Consider the following 20,934-nt stretch of genomic DNA (forward strand, 5'->3'; position numbering starts at 1 on the left):
CACCAAGTCCCTCCTCAAAACTTACCTCTTCCATAATTCATACGGTAAACTGCAAGCTGAGCATAGCTAGACAGGTGCTAAATTGAGTTTACTGCTTCTGACTGGCTAAGAATTTGGAACATCCTATTAGTTTTGCTAGTCTGTCTCCTTCATTCCCCACTCTGTGATTTGTGTTAACCTCCTGCTCTGCCTTCAAGTTCAGAGCACAAACTGACTGACATTAGGAAGAAACTTTCCCTTTGTAACTTATTCCAGAATTGTCCTTCCTCTGAAGCATCTAATACTGGCCACTGTGAAAGAAAACATATCAGACTAGATGAGTGGCAGATCTGATTCTGTGCAACATTCCTATGAATCCATGTTTCTCTGGTGCTTTGATTTGTTTAAGTGGTGTCACTGTGTCACTATACACCATGTGTATAGTTCTGTGAGATCCTGTGCTCTGAAAGATCTTTGGAATAATGTATCTGGAGGTGGTGGATTTAAATTTAAATTAAATTAAATTCATATTATAGGCTACCAAATAGCCATCAGATTCCTGACTCAAGCGAGACTTGAATCTCTAACCTAGAGATTTGTCAACAACCCCTTGGACCATCTAGTCCACTGTGCATTAACGTTAACATTTATTGTAGTTCTGGCTCCCCTCAGGCCTTCCTGGTTCTAAGTAGTAGGAGAAGTGACCTGGGGCACAAAGGCAGGAGATGCTTTTATTGTGATGTTTCTAGAATCAGTGGAAGCAGAAAATATTGGGATATGCAAAATAACCCATTGTTGTTAGATTTCTAGACCAAGTTTGTAGAGAATGGAATTTGGAGAAGATTCAGCTAAGCAACCAAAATGTCATTGGCTGCTTAGCTGAAAGCACCGAGCAAACCTCCTGAAATTCCTGGTTACTGCCCTAAACAAAGAGCATCCCTATAAACAGGAGTATATTTTTGTCCTGCATTGTGCTCTTTAGCATGCTCTGAGAACAAAGACATTTTTGGGCATCCCACTCATAATCCTTCCCTCTTCCCCCAGGCAAGCAGCCAATGGAAGCCTTTGAAGGGCGAGACAGAGAGACATTAATGAATACTTGAACAATAAAATATACGACGCTTCAAAGATACTTTAAATTGCTTGAAATTTCCTAAACATATACATTTTTCATAGGAGTGTTTTGTTTCTTACATTAGTCATTTATGATCGTAGGAGACAAAGGGCAAGTACCTAGAATATGTTAGTTCACAAGAACACTCCCAAATGTTTCAAGTTAACTCCTTCACATAAAGTGCCTATACAAGTAGCTGAAAACAAATCTCTCCTAGAGTAACTGAATGAATTACTCTATTCTGTTTACACATCAGCCAGAGCCAACCATTTAAAACAAGGTATTTTCCTCTTAATGTGCCATGCTACTATTATTTCTCTGTATGCAGCATGAACCAACTATTGATGAATATGATATGGGCAAAGAAATGAGGATGAAGAAAAACATGCTCAAAGACCAAATGAGAAAATTGGGATAATTTTGGATTAGTTTATCTTGGACTGATGCAATGGAATCAATGCAATGTACTTGATATATCAGCATAGCAGAGGTTTGTTGTCTATTGTCAGCACTGCAGGGTATCTTATTCCTTGCTGTATGTATTTTTCTAGCCTATTGTCTTGGACTGTGTGCTTTCTGAACTGGGCCCCAGGCAAACAGGAGAGCTGTGTGGACCCTGGAGACCCTCTTAGGGGTGTGTTTACACTTGGAGCTGGAGGTGTGATTGCCAGCTGGAGGAGACATATTCACACTAGCTCTGATTGAGCTAGCATGCTAAAATAGTGCAGTCATGGCAGCATGCATGGTGAGAGGGGCTATCCACCCAGAGTTCATGCCCATGGTCTTGAGTGGTAAGGCTAGCCCCTCCTGTGGCTCACGCCACTGCTGCTGCACTCTATTTTTAGTACACTACCTTGTTCTGAGTTAGTGCAAGTATGTCTTCTTGAGCTGCGATTCACCCCGTGCTCGAGATGTGGACATACCCTAGGTTTAGCTGGGGGTGGCCAGTGTGTAATGTAGGGGGCTTGAAAGCTCACATGGTTCCCCAAAAACTATCTAGTCACAGGCATTTTCAGACATTTCTGGAAATGGCCACTTATCTTATCTCTGCCATTAGCAGTATTGGGAGGTGCCTGAGTTGGGCTAGATAGCTGGTGCCAGCATGAGCAGAGCACATTCCAGGGAGGTACTTAGCTCATGAGAGGCTTTGCAATATCCCAGCGGACCCTGGGGCATGCTGCAAAGCCAAAGGTCAGGGTTTTGCTATGTGATGAAAAGTATGACTTGCTTGGGGACTACTCAATGCAGACGACAAAGGGCATTTCAATTCCTCCCTGGACGCTTGTTTAGGGCTCCATTCTGTGAGTTCAGTGGCTGAATCAGAAACCAGGAGGGCTGCTCATCTACTGGAAGGCATGAATCTGCCGCATAGATCACTGTCAGCTCTTGTACAAATGCAGGATTTTGACCCCCTTTCTCAGGTGTAAGAGTCTTCCTTATCTGCCCCATGCCTCTTTCCTCTACCCCTCAGAACTCTCTGAGTCCCCCTGTGGACTTCTGTGCTTTACTCCACAGATTTCTGTGATGCACCCTACTGAGCTCTCCTCCCTATATGGATCTCTGTGATCCACCCCACTGAACTCTCCTCTACCCTGGGGATCTTTGTGATCCACCTCACAGAGCTCTCCTGCATCTTGGGGATCTCTTATTCAGCCCACAGAGCTGTCCTGCATCTTGCGGATCTCTATGATCCACCCCACTGAGCTCTCTTCCACCCTTGGGATCTCTGATCCACCCTACTGATCTCTCCTGTACCCGGGAGATCACTATGATTCAGGGCTGCCAACTCTTTGGGTTTACCCTGCAGGCGTTTTGGGGTGCTTCTGAGGTCCTTTCCTTTTGAGAGCTGCCCCATGAGAGGTGCTGCTGCTTCTGAAGGGCATCTTCCTCCCACAGCTCATGGAGCGGACAGAGCTCTTTGGGATGGGGGTGGAAAGCCTCCCCACCTGGCTCTGCAGGGCCTCTTCTACAGCTGCCAGCATTGCCTGCGAAGGGGGAGGGTGCTTGTGTAAAGAAACTCCCTCCTGGTCCCAGCACACCTGAGGGAAGGGACTCCTATCCGTCCCACTCTCCTCAATGCCCCTTCCCCTGTACAGGGTGACATGGAGCCCTGCACTAAGGAAGTGCAGAGCAGGGACAGCCTATTACTATACTTCCAGGGTGCCCTGCCCCCACTCACTCCATCCCACCTCACACCCTTGCTCGCTCTCCCTCATTTTCACTGGGCTGGGGCAGGGGATTGGGGTACCAGAGGGGATGAGGGCTCTGGCTGGAGGTGTGGGCTCTGGGTTGGGGCCAGGCATAAGAGGTTTGGCATGTAGAAGGGGGCTCTGGGCAGGAGACAAGGGGTTTGGAGTGAAGGGAGGTGCAGGATGTGGGCTCTGGGAGGGAGTTTGTGTGTTGGAGGGGTCTCAGAGCTGGGGAAGGTGTTCGAGGTTCAGGCTCTGTCTGAGTGGCACTTACTTCAGGCAGCTCCCCAAAGTGGTCAGATTGTCCGGCTCCTAGACGAAGGGGCCAGGGGACTCTGTGCACTACCTGTACCCACAGCCCCCGCCTCTCCCCGCAACTCCCATTGGTTGCGGTTGCTGGCCACTGTGAGCTGTGGAGTAGGCACTTGGGGCAAGGCACTGGTGCAGCGCATAGAGACGCTATGGCTGCCCGTGCGCCTAAGGGCTGGACATGCCAGCTGCTGCCGGTAGCCGCATGGAGCCGGGGAGCCTGTCTTGGCCCTGCTGCGCAGCCAACTGCACTTTAAGTGGCCAGAGTCCATTTTCGAGTGGGCATTCCAGTCAAGAACTGGATGCCTGGCAACCCTATCCGCTACCCCTTCCCTAGCTGCCACTCCATCCCCCTCTGTCCCGTCCCTAGCTGGACATGATAGCTGGTTGCCTCACCTGAATTCTCCCACCATAGTTTCACCATAGTCTGCTGGACCCCACATTTATTTGCTAGACATATTTCCCTGCTTGTTTCCTAAATCTTCTACTCATCCCATTACTCTCTCTCTCTGCCCCCCAGGGGCGGCTCCAGGTCCCAGCACACCGAGCGCGTGCTTGGGGCGGCAAGCTGCGGGGGATGCTCTGCTGGCACCGTGAGGGCGGCAGGCAGGCTGCCCTCTGCGGCTTGCCTGTGGAGGGTCCACTGGTCCTGCGGCTTCGGAGGACCTCCCTGCCTGCCGTGCTTGGGGCGGCAAAATTCCTAGAGCCGCCCCTGCTGCCCCCTCACATCTGTTGCACCCCCCGTCTGTCCCCCCTTGCCTTCCAACCCTATCATATGCCTCATACCCCTGCTATCCCTCACAATCCCCCCATTCTCTTGCTTCTCACATTTCCCCCCCACTACCCGCTTGGTGTGTCTTATGCTTTTCACGTTTCCCTACACATCCCTCAGCCTGCCTCCTGCTCCCACATTCCCCTGCCCCCATATTCCCCCTGCAGGAGACAAGCTGAGGGGGCAGGGTGGGCAAACTATGGCCTGGGGACCACATCTAGCCCTTCAGACATTTTAATCCGGCCCTTGAGCTCTCACTGGGGAGTGGGATCTGGGGCTTGCCCCACTTTGTGCGTGCCCTGGCTCTGTGCATCTCTTGGAAGCAGCGACATGCCCCCACTCCGGCTCCTACACATAGGGGCAGCCAGGGAGGTCTGCATGCTGACCCCGCCCAAAGCGCCACCCATGCATCTCCAACGGGCTGGCGTTCCTGGCCAACAGGAGCTGAAGGGGTGGCACCTGCGGATGGGGCAGTATGTGGAGCCGCCTGGCCGCGCCTCCATGTAAGAGCCGGAGGGTGGGGGACATGCTGCTGCTTCCGGGAGCAGCTTGAGGTAAGCGCTGCCCTGAACCTGCACCTCTGACCCCCTCCTGTGCCCCAACCCGCTGCCCTAGCCCTGATCCCCCTTCTGCCCTCTGAGCCCCTCAGTCCCAGCCCAGAGCACCCTCCTGCACCCCAGCCCCACCCCAGAGCTCGCACCCCCAGCTGGAGCCCTTCAACCCCTGCCCATACCCCAACCCCCTGCCCCAGTCCAGAGCCCCCTTCCATACCCTAAACTCCTCATTTCTGGCCCCACTCCAGAGCCCTCACCCCCTCCTGCACCCCAACTCCCAATTTTGTGAGCATCTGTGGCCCGCCATACAATTTCTATACTTAGATGTGGCCCTCGGGCCACAAAGTTTGTCCACCCCTGCACCGATGTAAATACATTGATGGAAGTAATGGTTCAGGCAAGGCCTGATTCAATTTATGCAAATGTCTGCAAATGAAAGGTAGACAGTTGGGTGTTTTGTCTGAAGTTCCACCCTGGGGATGCCTATGATCTTCCTTAGGGATCTCTCTCTTCCACCCTGGAAGATCTCTATGATCCACGTCTTGTTTCTCTCCACCCCCTGGATCTCTCTGGCATTCAATATAATCTGAACTCATTTTACATGGACAATATGCAGCTGAGGTCCACATTGCAGACAGGAACGAAGATACTTGCTGTAAATGAAGCTGTGTCAATGTCAGTGGAGCAGGATATTAGGCCCAACAACTATGATGTTGCTTTTATGCAAACTCTGTGTCTGAGTCTCCAGCAGCCTGCCCAGACTTGGAGGATAATACACAAATTCATTCATTCACATGTGTGCAAGAAGTTACCTTGGCTCTCTCCAGGTTTTTCCTTTGTTCATGGAATGCAGATGGGCTTTTCAGCGCTGCAGTAAGAAACACAGAGGCACAATCAGCACAAGGGAAGGAGCAAGCAGCCACCAGAATACTCAGCAATAGAATTTTAACAAGTGCTATAAAAATAGCAACACAAATGAGCTGATCTCTTTATTGAGCTAACTAAAAATTCAGAAAGCTGTGGGAAATCCCAGTCTCTCAGCCAGGCTCTGGCAGGAGAGAAGAGAGGATGGAGAGCAAGGAGAGAGCAGAAGCCCACAGGCAGAGAGATGGTGCAGGCTGTGCAGCTCAGCGCTCACTGGGACACTTCCTCTTCCAGGGGAGGCTCTGTGGGTTACAGCACCAGGAGGCCTCAGAACATAGTGGGGAGGAGAAAGCAAAGGGTCAGTACCCAGAAGAGAGGGGACCTCGTTAAAGGACTCTGTCAGCAGGTGGGCCTGCAAGTGGCTCAAACTGTGACGCCAAGTCCAGGGGAACATGAAAAAACAAAGGGATCTCGTCATTCTTCACTTGGGTTGCAAGTGTATATTAATCACAGGGCTCAAAAGCTTTTGTTCTCTGCTCTCCTCCCCAGTTTCTCCACTCACTGCACACCAACCTCATCTCTGTTCATTTACACAATCCCCTTCTCTGCAGCTCCTGTCTTCAAGCAGCCTTCCTGGCTCTCTGATACTCTTCTCCATCCCCCTGTGAAAGGTGCTGGGCAACTGAACTGTGGGTTTGGGGAGTGCCAAGTTAGCACATGACCCAGCCTGGGAGCCAAAGTCAGCAAGCTGCTCTGGCCACCACTTTCAAAGACTCTTCCTGAAAGCATTTGGTTTTCCCCAGAGAAGGTTTCCAAGAGAAGGGCATCTGTACAATTCTGTTCACCCTCTTCAGAATATTATATCATGCAGGGGAGGTCAGCCTGGTTGGTGAGGGTCCCTGTGGCACATGCTAAGGCCCACAGCTCTCTAGGGATTACATACAGCTTGTGGGTTGAAAGTCTGGGTAATTTCGGAGTTCCACTCTGTTATTCCTGGGTACTTCAAAATACCAATTGACAATAAGCTCTTTAGTATCATCTCAGTATCAACTTCTGAGAGCTGAGTGTAAAGAGTCTGTTTCCAGTGCTGTTCAAAGCCTCTAATGACAATATCTGGAACTTTATGTTAAAGCTCAGCTAGAACTTATTTATATTTCTGGCTGAAAACTGTGGTTTCCAAAGTGCAGAAATAAAGGTTGTGAACAAAAGCAAGGCCACAATTTGCTCCACATCACGTTATTCCCCATTTTCAGGGTGTAAATGAGAGCAGAGTTTGGTTGTGCATTTGAAATCTGTAGGAAAGACTCAGTCTTTTTTTGGATGTCCAGGGAATTTCTTCTCTGGGAAGAAAAGAAAAAAGACTCAAACATCTCCTTGGGTTCCCGCATTGAATGGAAGGGGCATTCTAAAGTGAGAAGTTTGGGGGTCTGTTTTGTTTGGCACCATTTATTTAGCTAACTTACTGCTTGATCCTTGGCAGGAATTAAAAAAAGGGGTTAGAAATTCATTTTCCACAGAGCTCAGAACCTAGCGGCCAGTCTACACTCCAGAAATGTGGGAATAAATGGGTAGCTCAGCAGAACAAATAAACATGTAGGGGAAGGGAAAGGAGTCCAAGGAGGATTTTGGGTGGATTGGCTGCTGGAAGGGGATGGATCCAGTGGAAAAAGTAGGATGGATCACACCAAAGTACAAAGGGCCAGGGAACCTTTTCTTGCGTCTAACATTTCAAGAGCAGACAAACAGACATGCTTGTATGATTGTGCCGTGCTTTGGTGAGCAGCCACGAGGATGGTGACAGCTGTTTTAGTCAAAAGCAAAATAAAATGAGTGCACAAAAAAAACCACAATGAAGTAAGTAAGGGACATTACTTTTGATAGCCCAGTTCACTACGAAGTCCTAGTGTTATGAGGTTTCTGTGGGCAGGAATTGACCAGGTCAAACTTCATTTCATGCTATTCATAATGAAAGTGTTGCAGAATTTAGTCATTTACCAAGATTTTGGAGGAATTATGTGGATGCTGCAGCTTGTATTAGTCTGCAAAACAAATAAAGGTATTGCTAGCATCGGTTCTTCAAACAACATATCAGGATAGATCTGTGATGGGATTCACCAGTTTGGAAGTGCAGGTGGCTTTGCAGAAAATGGACAAAGCTGCTGCACTTGACATGCCAATTTTAGGACAGATTTTGCTTTTAAGGTACAGCCCTGTGTTTGGGAGGATGAGGAGGAGCCTCTGTGTAGCCTGAGCCCAGCATGAATTAGGCCAGAATTCGACTGGGGATCCTGAGAATCAATCTCTGTAGCAGCAGCTGGTCCACTACCACGTGCAGTGAATGGCTAGTTCCAGCCCAGCCCTCCCAGTTTGCAGATTGTGGCTCACCCCTGCATAGGATTGCTAGGGAAAAACTTCTTGCACACTCTTCCTTGTTTGGGCATATACCCACACAATCTGCCCCTTTGTGGATCATGAAATTTAGACAGTTAGTGATACTCCTGACTTTATGGCAAATGCTTCCCAGCAGTTCCACAGAGTGAATTTGCCCCATAACCAGGCATGAAACATTTTCATCAAGCCAATAAAATTGCATCTGGATGAGACGTTCAATAACATATCCTGTTGTTTTGGTCCTCCTGTTCACTAACGGGGCAGGCTTGGCTCAGTTACTTGAGTGTGAATCCAGAGTTCCTCCATTGACTTCACTGAGCCTGATTCTCTGCTTACTTTCACAAGTTCTACCCTGTGTGACTCCATTAGCTGAGTGAGGCTGAGATTGGAGTTTGTGCCATTCTCACCTAAGGCAGTCACCCATCTCTCCAGAGGGGAGGAGAGGGGCATGTCTACAAAGCCTTCCTCTTTCTTCAGTCACAGTCTACCCCATAGGCTGTGCAAGGCTGGTCCTTGCCTTTGCCTCCCTGACTGCTTTAGCTATTCCACTTGGAACTGATCACAGACTGACCTTTCACAGCATCAGGTTGTTCCCACCATTGAGGCCACATGGGACACTCCTGTTGCACACTAGCTAGGATGCTTCAGCTTGGTGTGTTCTGTATTATTTGTTTGAGGCTTTCACTTTAATGATCTTTCAGTAAATGGTTACAGAACACTGTAGTGTTCAGCACCTCCAAGTGCTGTTGAGAACATTCATAACTCATTGGTATCCAGAAGGGATTGCTCAACACTTTTACCCACTGATTTTCTATTACTGTGAATATTAATCTGTCTCTCTCTGTCCTCTGTGGGTGAAAATCTAGAAGTGGATCAGTTATAAAAAGGAGGCTAAATTCTTTGCAACAGAATTACACTAGAATAAAATCTGGCAGAGGGATTTTAAATGACCCTTGTTCAAAATCCAGGACTGACAGTGTCCACTCTTGGACCAGTTTCATGATTAAGGTCTGATATCTTGTGACTCCTTAAGGCTACTGTATCTCACAGAGTAGCTTTCTAATATACTGTATAAAACAACCATATCCAGCCCTGGTGACTTTTGGGATCTCAAACTTTAAAATCATGACACCCATGTTTACAGAACAGCTCTTTTTGATATATTGTAGACTGCACACTTCGTGCATTACAGCAACCCCACCTCATTCCATACTCACCTCAGTGTATGGAATGAGGTTCCAGTCGATGTGCACCTTCAAGAACTCAGCTTACGTACGTATGCTTAGTGGCAGCAGAACATGGGGACACCATTAGGAACAGACCCTTGTTAGGACACATTGACTGTGCATGCACAAACCCTCTGCGAGCTGGACTATTGAAAGGCATCTGTGAGATGCAGCAACAATCTCTCTGTCAAATGTCTAGTTTCTATCCTTCCTTGTGACATGATAGTGCTGTTAAGAAATGTGCACATTTACATAATGGTAAGAGTATTTTATTGTCTTCATTCTCAAAAATGAATGAACTATTTGTGCCTAGTCTCTCCCCACATGGCCCCCTTGGACAGAGGCCTGCAAAATGCCAGCCCAAAAGGTGAGAGTGTGGCAAAGCTGTAAGCAACAGGAAAAGGCCTTTGAGGTTTCTGCCCTAGTGCCAGTGTCTCTGCTGTGCGTTTCTGTGCCGTGTGCAATGCAGAAATTCTTTAGAAAGCATTAGGTCCCCATTTCTAAAAGTGCATGTGCCCCATGTACTCACACCATTGGGGGATTTCCAACTGCCCAGACCTTTACATTCAAGAACTCCAGTTTATGCACATGCAATGGGACACTCTGCATGCTCATCTTGAGTGTGCCCCTTTTAAAATGTGGGCCAATCATCTAACAGGAGATGTTAGAGGTGGCACAGAAATCTGACACTGTCACCAGCTCTTGCAATTCTATCACAAGTCTGACAATATCTGGTGTGTTTTTTAAAGCCCCAGGCTCTTGGATTTACATAAAAATTTCAATTTACATTAAAAATAAAAAAATTAAAATGTCTAGACTTCGTGGTTGCAGAGAAAAGCTTGAAAGTATGAACCCAACAGGCTCAAAACCCAGAATGCAAATCAAAAGAACTCAACATTTATTATGTTTTAAAATCTCATGATTTATATGACAATCTCATGATTTGGGGCCTGACTCATGATTTTTGCATGCTTGAGGGTGGTAGTACGACACCTTTTACTGCTAACACCAATTACAGACTCATGAAAGCAAGAGAATTAGAAAGATGGTGGGAGAGATAATCCAGGTGTTGAATGGAATACTACAGACATACTGAAATGTCTTGTTACTGGAGAGCAGAGACCATACTGCTATCCTCTGTTTGGGTTTAAGAGCTGTTTGAACAGCACAGTCCTCAAGGAAGTCCATATTATAAAGCACAATAGCCAATAGAAGAAAGAAAGAAGCAAGTAAGAAGTGTATTAGGTCTTGCAAATTTGCAGTCCTTTGCAATTATTCTAAAGGGGCAGTGAGGAGTGTGACAGACTCAGACCAGTGTGGTACAGGAGTCTGGTAGAGGGCAAATATACTGGTCACTGTATAAGTAGTTTTCTGTTCCCTGAGTGACCAGAGCAGGGGCTACACTAGAGTAATCAGGAACCTGTTAGAACCAATTAAGGCAGACAGGCTGATTAGAACACCTGCAGCCATTCAAGGAAGGCTAATCAGGGCTCCTGGGTTTAAAAAGGAGCTCAGTTCAGTTTTGGGGGGAGAGGGAGGTGAGGAGTTGGGACTAAGAGGTGTAAGGAGCTGAGTGGGTGTGCTGCTGGAGGACTAAGGAGTACAAGTGTTATCAGACACTAGGAGGAAGGTCCTGTGGTGAGGATAAAGGTGTTTGGAGGATGCTTTGGAGAAGTAGCCCAGGGAGTTGTAGCTGTAGCTGTCATATAGCTGTTACAGGAGGCACTCTAGACAGCTGCAATCCACAGGGCCCTGGGCTGGAACCCGGAGTAGAGGGTGGGCCTGGGTTCTCCCCAAACCTCCCAACTCCTGATCAGATAGAGGAGGAGTTGACCCAGACTGTGGGTTCCTCCAGAGGGGAAGATCACTGAGGTGAGCAAATCTGCCAATAAGTACAGGACCCACCAAGGTAGAGGAGGAACTTTGTCACAGGAGACAAATTGTATAGGGACAAATGCTTGACCTCGGTTACTGCTAGCATTATAGCTTCTGTACATGGAGGGTTGTTCTAGACTAGGATGAAATGTGTCAGTTAACAAGACAGAAGGGAGGTCTGAGATCTAGCTGACTGGCTCCATTGTTGCCACTTGCTGGCTTCATGCAGCTGGGTAGTGCAGGTGCAGCAGGCAGCCCAGTTTCATTCTTGCCCTTCCTGGCTCTCATATGCTAGCACAGTGCTGTTGGTTTTGGCTTTCTGAAACATTGGGATATAGTGAGGGCTGGGCTGGATCCCACCAAATGAACTAGCGGCTGCAGAGCCTTGGTGAGGGAAATCTGCTTAGGAGGGAGGGGGATCTGAGCAGGGCACAGCACACATGTGCTCCACTCATCCAGGGGATGCAGAGCAGGTGTGGCCCCAGGAGATGCACTGACTCAGCATGGCTGTCATTTGGCCCTGGCTAGACACCTGCTGGGGAGTTCTGGCTGTGCCTGGGAAAAGGGCTGGGTATGAATCCCACCAGGTAGCACAGTCCCTGCTGACTCACGGGCTGTGCCAGAGGGTGGGGAAACTAGGTCATTGTTTTTATTGACTCTTGCCTTTTTAAATAAAACAGCAAGCTGTTCAGCTTAGACTGCATGTCACTGCCCTGTGATGGAGAGACTCTGGCCACCACCAGGCCACAGACCACTTGAGATGTGGAGAAAAATCATGACCACTGTCACCCCCTCTCCTCTTTCCAGGGAAATTCATTCCAGCAGAAAATCCCAGACAGCTTCCAGCAGCCTGTTCCCTGCTTCTGAGCCTGAACCTGCTAGGTGATGAGCACCTCAGGAGACCTGGCACTCTTCAGATTCAAATGTGTTATCAGACTCCTCCTCTGATCATGAAGTGAACTGTTTGGCCCAGACAGGAAGGTGACCTGCAGTGTACAAGAGAGTGGGACTGAAACTCTACTAAGGATGATGGCTAGCAGGCCAGTTCCTCAGCCAGTGTAAATCGGGGCAGTTCCACTGACATCCGTAGGAGGCCTCTGCATTATAACCCATATGATAGATAGCCAAACATAGTGCTCACATGCCAGCTAGAGCAGCGGGGAGGTAGTGGGGTCCTCCTAGAGCCCAACTTGCCAACAAGGGGTGAGAGTGAAACCCAGTCAAGTGGAGGGTGCCAGAGAGCAGCTACCTATAAGCATCAGGAGGCTAATGCAACATCTGCAGGAACTACTGGTGGTTGTGCTCTAGCTCTGTGATGCATGTGGCACAGAGAGTGGCAGGTGAGGTACTCACGTGGCATGATGCCCTGGTCTGCCAGCTGCTCACGGGTTCTTCTCTGTTGAAGCCGTAACTGTAAAACTGTTAAAGAAAGAGTGTCAGGAAGAGATGCAAACTTTTTCCTGAAGCAAGTAACATTCTGCGAACGGCCCCACAGAGCTTTCAGCAACATGCGCAACGCATTCTGTCACTGAGGATGAAAGACAGTCTTGCCCTTAATGTGAGGAGAGACCAATTCCCTTAAGGGGAGAGGTGTTCCTGAAAAATAGTAAGGGTGTCCCTCCAAAGCAGGTGCTGAGGCATCGCTGTGATCCTGTTTTATTCAATATCTGTAGGGCAGCGTTCCTGAACTGGGAGTGGGGGGCAGAAGGATCAGCAGGTGAGAGAGGACACAGACAGAGCCTCTTAACTGTTCTCCAGAGTCTCAAATTTCATTTAAAAAGAGCACCACAGCTTGAAAGAACCTTCCAAATGGGCAACAAATGTAAAAGATGCTCAAGGCTGCAGAGAACCTGAAACAGAGCTCTGAGCTGCCCCATTCAGTAAGATGGGGTTGCCTCATTATACTTTGTAATGTCGCCATTGCTGGCTATTTCACTGCCCATCACAGCACGTCTGAAAGGAAAGGAAGGGTCTGTCCTCGTGCTTCCCATAGCGCAGGGCATGCTGGAGGTGTGTCAAGGACTGGCCAGGGGGACACAAAGGCAGCATCCATTAAGAAGGGGAGATTTTTAAGCACACATAGAGGCCTTGCACGGTGTGATTGGTTTCATTTTCCGAAGGTAGCTCAGCATTCAATAGTTTGGGACATGCTGCTCCAGGGCAACCAGAAAACCCAGAATGAAACCAAAGTGCACAGCAATTCCTGGAGTGGTGTAAGAGCTTTCAGCCACACCGAACCTCCCCTGGAAACATGAGATCTAAATAACACGGGTTCCTTCTGTCTGCTGTGCTGCAGGGGGGATGTGTGAGAGCCCCATATTGCTACTGGGGGCAGAGGCAGATGAAGAGGAGGGTTATGAGGGGGCTAGGCTTTGTGTGGGGGGGTGGCTGTTGGCATGGAGGGTGCAGACAGTCCTCTGGCCTGCCCTGGAAGTCATTATTTTGGCACCTGTGTCAGTGTCCTCATGATGGGCACCATATGGTGGCCATGAAGCAGCACAGGATTGCTATATGTTGGTCATGTGGCGACTGAGAACTGTCGAGGTCTGAGTCCTTGACCCCGTGTGAGTGAGCAGGGGTGGGAGTCAGCAGGGTGGAGGACTTTGGTCTCACCCACTGCACACCTGGGAGATGGAGCCTGTCCTTCAATTCATGTTGTCTAACACAAGGTCAGTAGCATTAAAACATCTATTGTGTTACTGAAACCTGGCTGGAAGCTGCTGCTGAGCCAGTGTTGGCCCAGTTGATGCCAGCCAAGTGCTTAGCCCAACGTGGGCCAAGGGGGACAGCCAAGCTGTAGCTGTGCTCTCTGAACCAACCTAAAATGCAGGTCTCCAACCCCAAGCCTAGATCTAACACAGTGTGTCCATCTGGCTGGGACGGAGCTGGGGCTGGTCCTACTGCATCGTCTGCCCTGCTGCCCAGCACGGGACATTCTGGGGTGGCTGGAATTTTTTGTTGTAGTGGAATTGGAGCTGTGTAGGCTGATGGCGCTTAGCTATTTCAGTGTTCACAGAGATGACCTTTTGCCTGAATCACCTCAAGATTTCATGGCACTGGAATGGCCCCAGGACTATCCCAGGGGATTGCAAGATCAACTCACACAGCTGGTCATACTTGGGATCTGGGGTTTGGCCTTAGATTGATGGTGGAAGCACCTCAGAAACCCTGAAGCTCCATGTGGCACTGTGCTGCTGCTAACCCCTCCCTTAGAGGTGAATACAACCCTCGCCACACTCACCCTCATGGGGCTTTGGCTGCATGATTTCTTTTTCCATGATGTTTTGTCCTGGGTGCCATGTGGCTCTGTTTGCTGGGGACTCTAGATAGCGCATTTAGGAGAGGTTAGCTCCGTACATTTAAGAAGGGACTACTTAGATAAAATGTCAATCGCTAGTTCACTTCTTGGAACGAAAGCTCTGGCCGATGGGAACCAGCCAGTGAACACCGCAGACCTTTGCTTCTCTGTGACAATGAAAGCAGATGTGCCAACTTCCTGTTGATAGTTACAATATGCTGAGAGAGGCTCCTCTAGACTCCTTATAGTAGATCCTATGTTATAGTATACTGTGTCTGTGTGGCACTGCATGGTAGAGTGTGTATTCTCTTACTATTGCAATCACACTGCCTACACTGGCTATAGTAATAGATTTGACACCCTCTCTCTTTTGGTTATTTATCATGCAGTTTTTCAAAGAAATGTAATTAAAATAAAAAGGAAACCGTGTGGATTGCTCTCCTTTCTATTTCATTGCATTGAGGCCAGAATACTGATTCTTCAACATTTTTCTTCATTAGGAGAAATTCAGTAGCTAGAGCAGTGCTTAATTTGTAATGAAAGAGGCCGGGCTCAAAGTGCCAGAGCTTAAGCAATTTTTTTACATTCATCACTGATGCAGCAAGCCCAGAGGTGCTGGGCTATGAACTGCCAAGCCAGGGGGTGCGGAGGCTCAGCCCTGACACAAATTAAGCACCGAGTTAGAGATTTTAGCAGGGATATGTGTATTTCCACGGACATAATATAATGGCATACTCATCTCTTGACTAGAGATGATCCCATAGACAAGGCCTGGTGAAAATCACAATTTCATGAACTGCATGGAAATTGTGAAATTAGCCCAATGCCACAATTTTTCCAATACTTTTACAAAATCAAAATGAAATGAGGGGACCAGGATCATGTGATCTGGTTACGTTCCTTCTGTCTGCCATTTTAGGTTGTGTCTGTGGGGAAGAAAAAGGCACAGTAGCAAGCTCTGATGCCACCACATGGACCATGAGCAGCTGTGGCCTCAGCGGGGAGGTGGAAGCAGGCAGGTCTCATGCTCAATGCAACATGTCACATGTGGCAGCATCAAGTTAGAGGATTCATTTGGGGGGACTCAGAGACTAGTTTTATGCAAAGGAGTGTAGCGGTGACCTTTCCCCAACTGCATTCTGTGCCTATTCTGTGAAATTTGATGCTTTACCCGGGATACTGCTGTGAATTTTCTAAAAAAAAAAATCCACTATTTTCACAGGTCCCTAGCCAGAGCAGAACCTCAAGCCTGAGCACCCCAAGACTTTAGCAAACTCAAAGAATGATCGATAAGGTCTCCTGGGCAGAACATCTAAGGAAAACAGGAGTTCAGGAGATCTGGCTGTTGTTCAAGGAGATAATATTAAAGACACAACTACAAACTATTCCAATGAGCAGAAAAGAAGAGGCCAATATGGCTCCTTCAGGAGGTCTTTAATGGTCAGATTATCAGAAAGGAATCCTACAGAAAATGGAAACATGGATAATTGCTAAGAAGGAGTATAAAAGAATAGCATAAGTGTGTAGGGACAAAGCAGAAAGACTAATCATAGAATATCAGGGTTGGAAGGGACCTCAGGAGGGCATCTAGTCCAACCCCCTGCTCAAAGTAGGACCAATCCCCAACTAAATCATCCCAGCCATGGCTTTATCAAGCTGGGCCTTAAAAACCTCTAAGGAAGGAGATTCCACCATCTCCCTAGGTAACCTGTTCCAGTGCTAAGATACACAATGGTTTACATCTAGCCAGGGACATAAAGGCAATAAGAAGAGTTCTTTAAATATAATAGGAGCAAGAGAAAGACGAAGGAAAATGTAGATCCTCTACTTAGCAGGAAGGAGAGCTAACAACTGATATCAAGAAGACTGAGGTGTTTAATGCCCATTTTGCTTCGGTTTTCACTAAAAAGTGACCAGATACCAACAAATCTAATATTAACAACAAGGGGGAAGGAACGCAAGCCAAAACAGGGAAAGACCAGATTAAAGAATATTTACATAAGCTGAAGGTATTCAAGTTGGCTGGGCCTGTTGAAACTCCCTAGGGTACTTAAGGAAGCATCTGAACAATCATCTTTGAGAACTTATGGAGGATGGGTGAAGTCCCAGAGGACTGGAGAAGGGCAAACATATGACCGATCTTTAAAAAGGGCAAGAAAGAGGATCTGGAGAATTATAGACCAGTCAACCTAACTTCAATACCTGGAAAGATCCTGGAACAAATGATCCAACAATCAATCTGTAAGAACCTAGAGGATAATAGGATGATAAGTTGTCAAGGTTTTTTCCCCCACTTTGAACTTTAGGGTACAAAAAGTGGGGACCTGCATGAACACTTTTAAGCTTAATTACTAGCTTAAATCTGGTACGCTGCCACCAGCCAGAATTTAGTGTCTGGCAAACTTTCTGTTCCCCCAAAACCTTCCCTGGGGAACCTAGACCCAAACCCCTTGAGTCTTAAAACAAGGAGGATTTAACCATCCCCCTCCTTTTCCCCCCAGACTTTCCCCTCCCTGGGTTGCCTTGAGAGGCTTCACACCAATCCAAACTCCTTGGATCTTAAAACAAGACGGAATTAACCATCTCCCCTCCTTTCCCCCCTACCCCACCAATCCCTGGTGAGTTCAGACTCAACCTCTTGGATTTTAAAATAAGGAAAAATCAATCAGGTTATTAAAAAGAAAGCTTTTAATTAAAGAAAGAAAAGGTAAAAATTATCTCTGTAAAATCAGGATGGAAAATGCTTTACAGGGTATTCAGATTTATATAGACCACAGGGACTCCCCTCCAGCCTTAGATTCAAAGTTACAGCAAACAGAGGTAAAAATCCTTCCAGCAAAAAGACACATTTACAAGTTTAGAAAACAAACATAAGACTAATCTGCCTTGCCTGGCTAGTACTTACAATTTTGAAACATGAAAGACTGATTCAGAAAGATTGGGAAAGGCTGGGTGTATGTCTGGTCCCTCTTAGCCCCAAGAGCGAACAACGAACAACACAAAAAGCACAAATAAAGACTTCCCCCCACCAAGATTTGAAAGTATCTTGTCCCCCTATTGGTCCTCTGGTCAGGTGTCAGTCAGGTTTACTGAGCTTCTTAACCCTTTACAGGTAAAAGAGACATTAACCTTTAACCATCTGTTTATGATATAAGTAAAAGCCAGCATGTTTTTTTTTCAAGAACAAATCATGCCAGACCAACCTAATTTCTGTGTTTGATGGGTTAATTGCCTAGTGGATGGGGTGAGGAATAGGGAGAAGCAGTAGATGGGATATCTTGATTTTAGTAAGGCTTTTGAAACAGTCCCACATGACATTCTCCTAAGAAAACTAGGGAAATGTGGTCTGGATGAAATTATTATAAGGTGGATGCACAACTAATTGAAAGACTAACCAAAAAGTAATTATCAATGGTTTGCTATCAAACTGGGAGGGCATATCTAGCAGGGTCCTGCAGGGGTCAGTTCTGGATCTGGTACTGTTCAGTATAAAAACATAAGAACATATGAATGGCTATACTGGATCAGACCAATGATCCACCTAGACCAGTATCCTGTCTTCCAACAGTGGCCAAGATCAGGTGCTTCAGAGGGAATGAAGAGAACAAAGCAATTATTGAATAATCCATTCTCTATCATTCAGTCCCAGCATCTGGCAGTTGGAGGCTAAGGGACATCCAGAGCATGGGGCTGCATCCCTGATCATCTTAGCTAATGGCCATTGATGGACCTGTCCTCCATGAATTTCTCTAATTTTTTTTAACCCAGTTATACTTTTGGCCTTCACAACATCCCCTGGCAACAAGTTTTACAGATTGACTGTGCATTTTGTGAAGAAGTACTACCTTTTCTTTGTTTTAAATCTGCTGCCTGTTAGTTTCATTGGATCACCCCTGGTTCTCGTGTTATGGAAAGGAGTAAATAACATTTATTCACTTTCTCCACACTATTCATGATTTTATAAACTGCAGTTATATTCTCCCCCTTAGTCATCCTTTTTCTAAGCTGAATGGTCCCAGTCTTTTTAATCTCTTCTCACATGGAAGCTTTTCCGTACCCCTAATGATTCCCTGCCCCCTCATACCTTTTCTAATTCTAATATATCTTTTTGATATGCAGTGACCAGAACTGCACACAGTATTCAAGGTGCCGGTGTACCATGGATTTATATAGTGGCTTTATGATATTTACTGTCTTCTTATCTACCTCTTTCCTAATGGTTCCTAACGTTCTCTTGGTTTTTTGACTGCTGCTGAATATTGATCGGATGTTTTCAGAAAACTGTCCACAATAACTCCAAGATCTTTCTTGATTGATAGCAGCTAATTTAAATCCCTTCCTTTTGTATGTATCGTTAGGATTATGTTTTCCAATGTGTGTTATTCTGCTTTTTCAACACTGAATTTCATCTGCCATTTTGTTGCCCAGTCACCCAGTTCTGTGAGATCCCTTTGTAGCTCTTCACAATCTGCTTTGGACTTAAGTATCTTGAGTACTTTAGTACTGTCTAAAAACTTTGCCACCTCACTGTTTACCCCCTTTTCCAGATAATTTATGAATATGATGAACACCACAGGTCCCCCAGTACAGATCCTTAGGGGACCCCACTACTTCTCTCCATTTTGAAAGCTGGCCATTTATTCCTACCTTTTGTTTCTTATCTTTCAACTGTTACTGATCCATGAGACGACCTTATGTGACACTCTGTAGCTCAGGGGAACACCCTGAACCCCCATGTTCATCCCTATAACGATTGTGTGGTATTTCAATGCAAAGTTTGTCATGTCGGGTGTCTTCGGAAGCCTCATGATGCACTGAGCATTGTTGTTATAGTGATGTTATAGGTTGTAATTTCATGTATATAGTTATGAGGCTGAAAATGGGTCCTCATGGCTTAAAACAAGCCCAGGCAAAACTCTCCAGGAACAGAGGGGCAGTTCACACCTCATCAGGGCATGAATGGGATGAACCCAGCCCAGCCTCACAGAAACAAAGGACACTGGCCTAGGCAGCAACAAAGGATTTGTTGGACTCTTGAGCGAGTCACACTCCTTCCCTTGGACAGTTTGGGACTACGATGTAGTAATGCGCACCTGACTTGGGGAGGGCAAGGAAGAAAGAACATGATAAAAGGGATAGACGTTTGCCATGCTCTCTTTCTTTCTTCCACCTCCATCTATGGACACCACTGCCAAGCAACTGAAGCACTGATCAAAGAGGAGAGCCTGGCTGAAGGGAAACCAGCCAGCCTGTGGTGAGAAGCATCTAAGTTTGTAAGGTCACTGAAAGTGTTAAGATCAACTTAGAATGCGTTTTGCTTTTATTTCATTTGACCAAATCTGACTTGTTGTGCTTTGACTTATATTTATTTAAAATCTATCTTTTGTAGTAAATAAAATTGTTTGTTTATTCTACCTGAACCAGTGTGTTTGGGTTGAAGCATGTCAGAGATTCTCCTTGGGATAACAAGCCTGGCACATATTAATTTCTTTGTTAAATTGATGAACTCATATACACTTGCAGTGTCCAGTGGGCATAACTGGACACTGCAAGTCAGAGGTTCCTATGGTTATGTCTGGAACTGGAGATATTGGCTAGTGTCATTTGGTTGCACAATCCAAGGAGCAGCTTACTTGCTAGAAGCTGTGCGAGAACAGCCCAGGAGTGGGGGTTCTCACAGCAAAGCAGGGCAAGGCTGGCTCCCAGAGTCGAGGATTGGAGTGACCTAGCAGATCACTGGTCCAGATAACACCAGAGGGGAATGTCACACCTTCCTCTTATCCCATGACTTCTTACATTGCTTAAGAATCTTTGGTGAGGGACCTTGTCAAAGGCTTTCTGAAAGTCCAAGTACACTATATCCACTGGATCACCCTTGTCCACATGCTTGCTGACCTCCTCAAAGAATCTAAGAGATTGGTGAGGCATGATTTCCCTCTACAACAGCCATGTTGACTCATCCCAACAAATCGTGTCCATCTATGTGTCTGATAATTCTGTTCCTTACTACAGTTTCAACTAATTTGCCTGTTACTGAAGTTATGCTTACAGGCCTGTAATTGCCAGGATTGCCTCTGGAACCCTTTTAAAAATTGGCACTGCATTAGCTATTCCTACTCATCTGGTACAGAGTCTGACTTAAGTGATAGGTTACATACTACAGCTAGTAGTTGTGTAATTTCATATATGAGTTCCTTCAGAACTCTTGGGTGAATACCATCTAGTCCTAGCTTAATTTATTGATTTGTTCCAAAACCTCCTCTATTGATACTTCAATCTGGGACAGTTCCTCAGATTTGTTACCTAAAAACAATGGTTCAATTGTGGGAATTCTCCTCATGAGCTCTGCAGTGAAAACCAATG

At 46.7% G+C, this 20,934-nt stretch overlaps 1 protein-coding gene across 9 annotated transcripts in view; it reads right to left on the reverse strand.

Moving 5' to 3' along the window:
• The window catches only part of MYOCD (myocardin), a 506,444-nt gene that overhangs the window by 47,885 nt on the left and 437,625 nt on the right, over nt 1-20,934 (reverse strand). For 7 of the 9 annotated variants that reach the window (XM_030535013.1, XM_030535015.1, XM_030535014.1 and 4 more), the window contains 2 exons: nt 12,627-12,692; nt 5,730-5,785 (listed from right to left, as the gene is read on the reverse strand). In XM_030535013.1, coding sequence (XP_030390873.1) covers nt 5,730-5,785; nt 12,627-12,692 — 122 coding nt within the window. The other 2 variants (XM_030535020.1, XM_030535021.1) reach the window with 2 other exon arrangements.

This window comes from Gopherus evgoodei, chromosome 15, assembly GCF_007399415.2.
Source record: "Gopherus evgoodei ecotype Sinaloan lineage chromosome 15, rGopEvg1_v1.p, whole genome shotgun sequence".
Taxonomy (NCBI): Eukaryota; Metazoa; Chordata; order Testudines; family Testudinidae; genus Gopherus; species Gopherus evgoodei.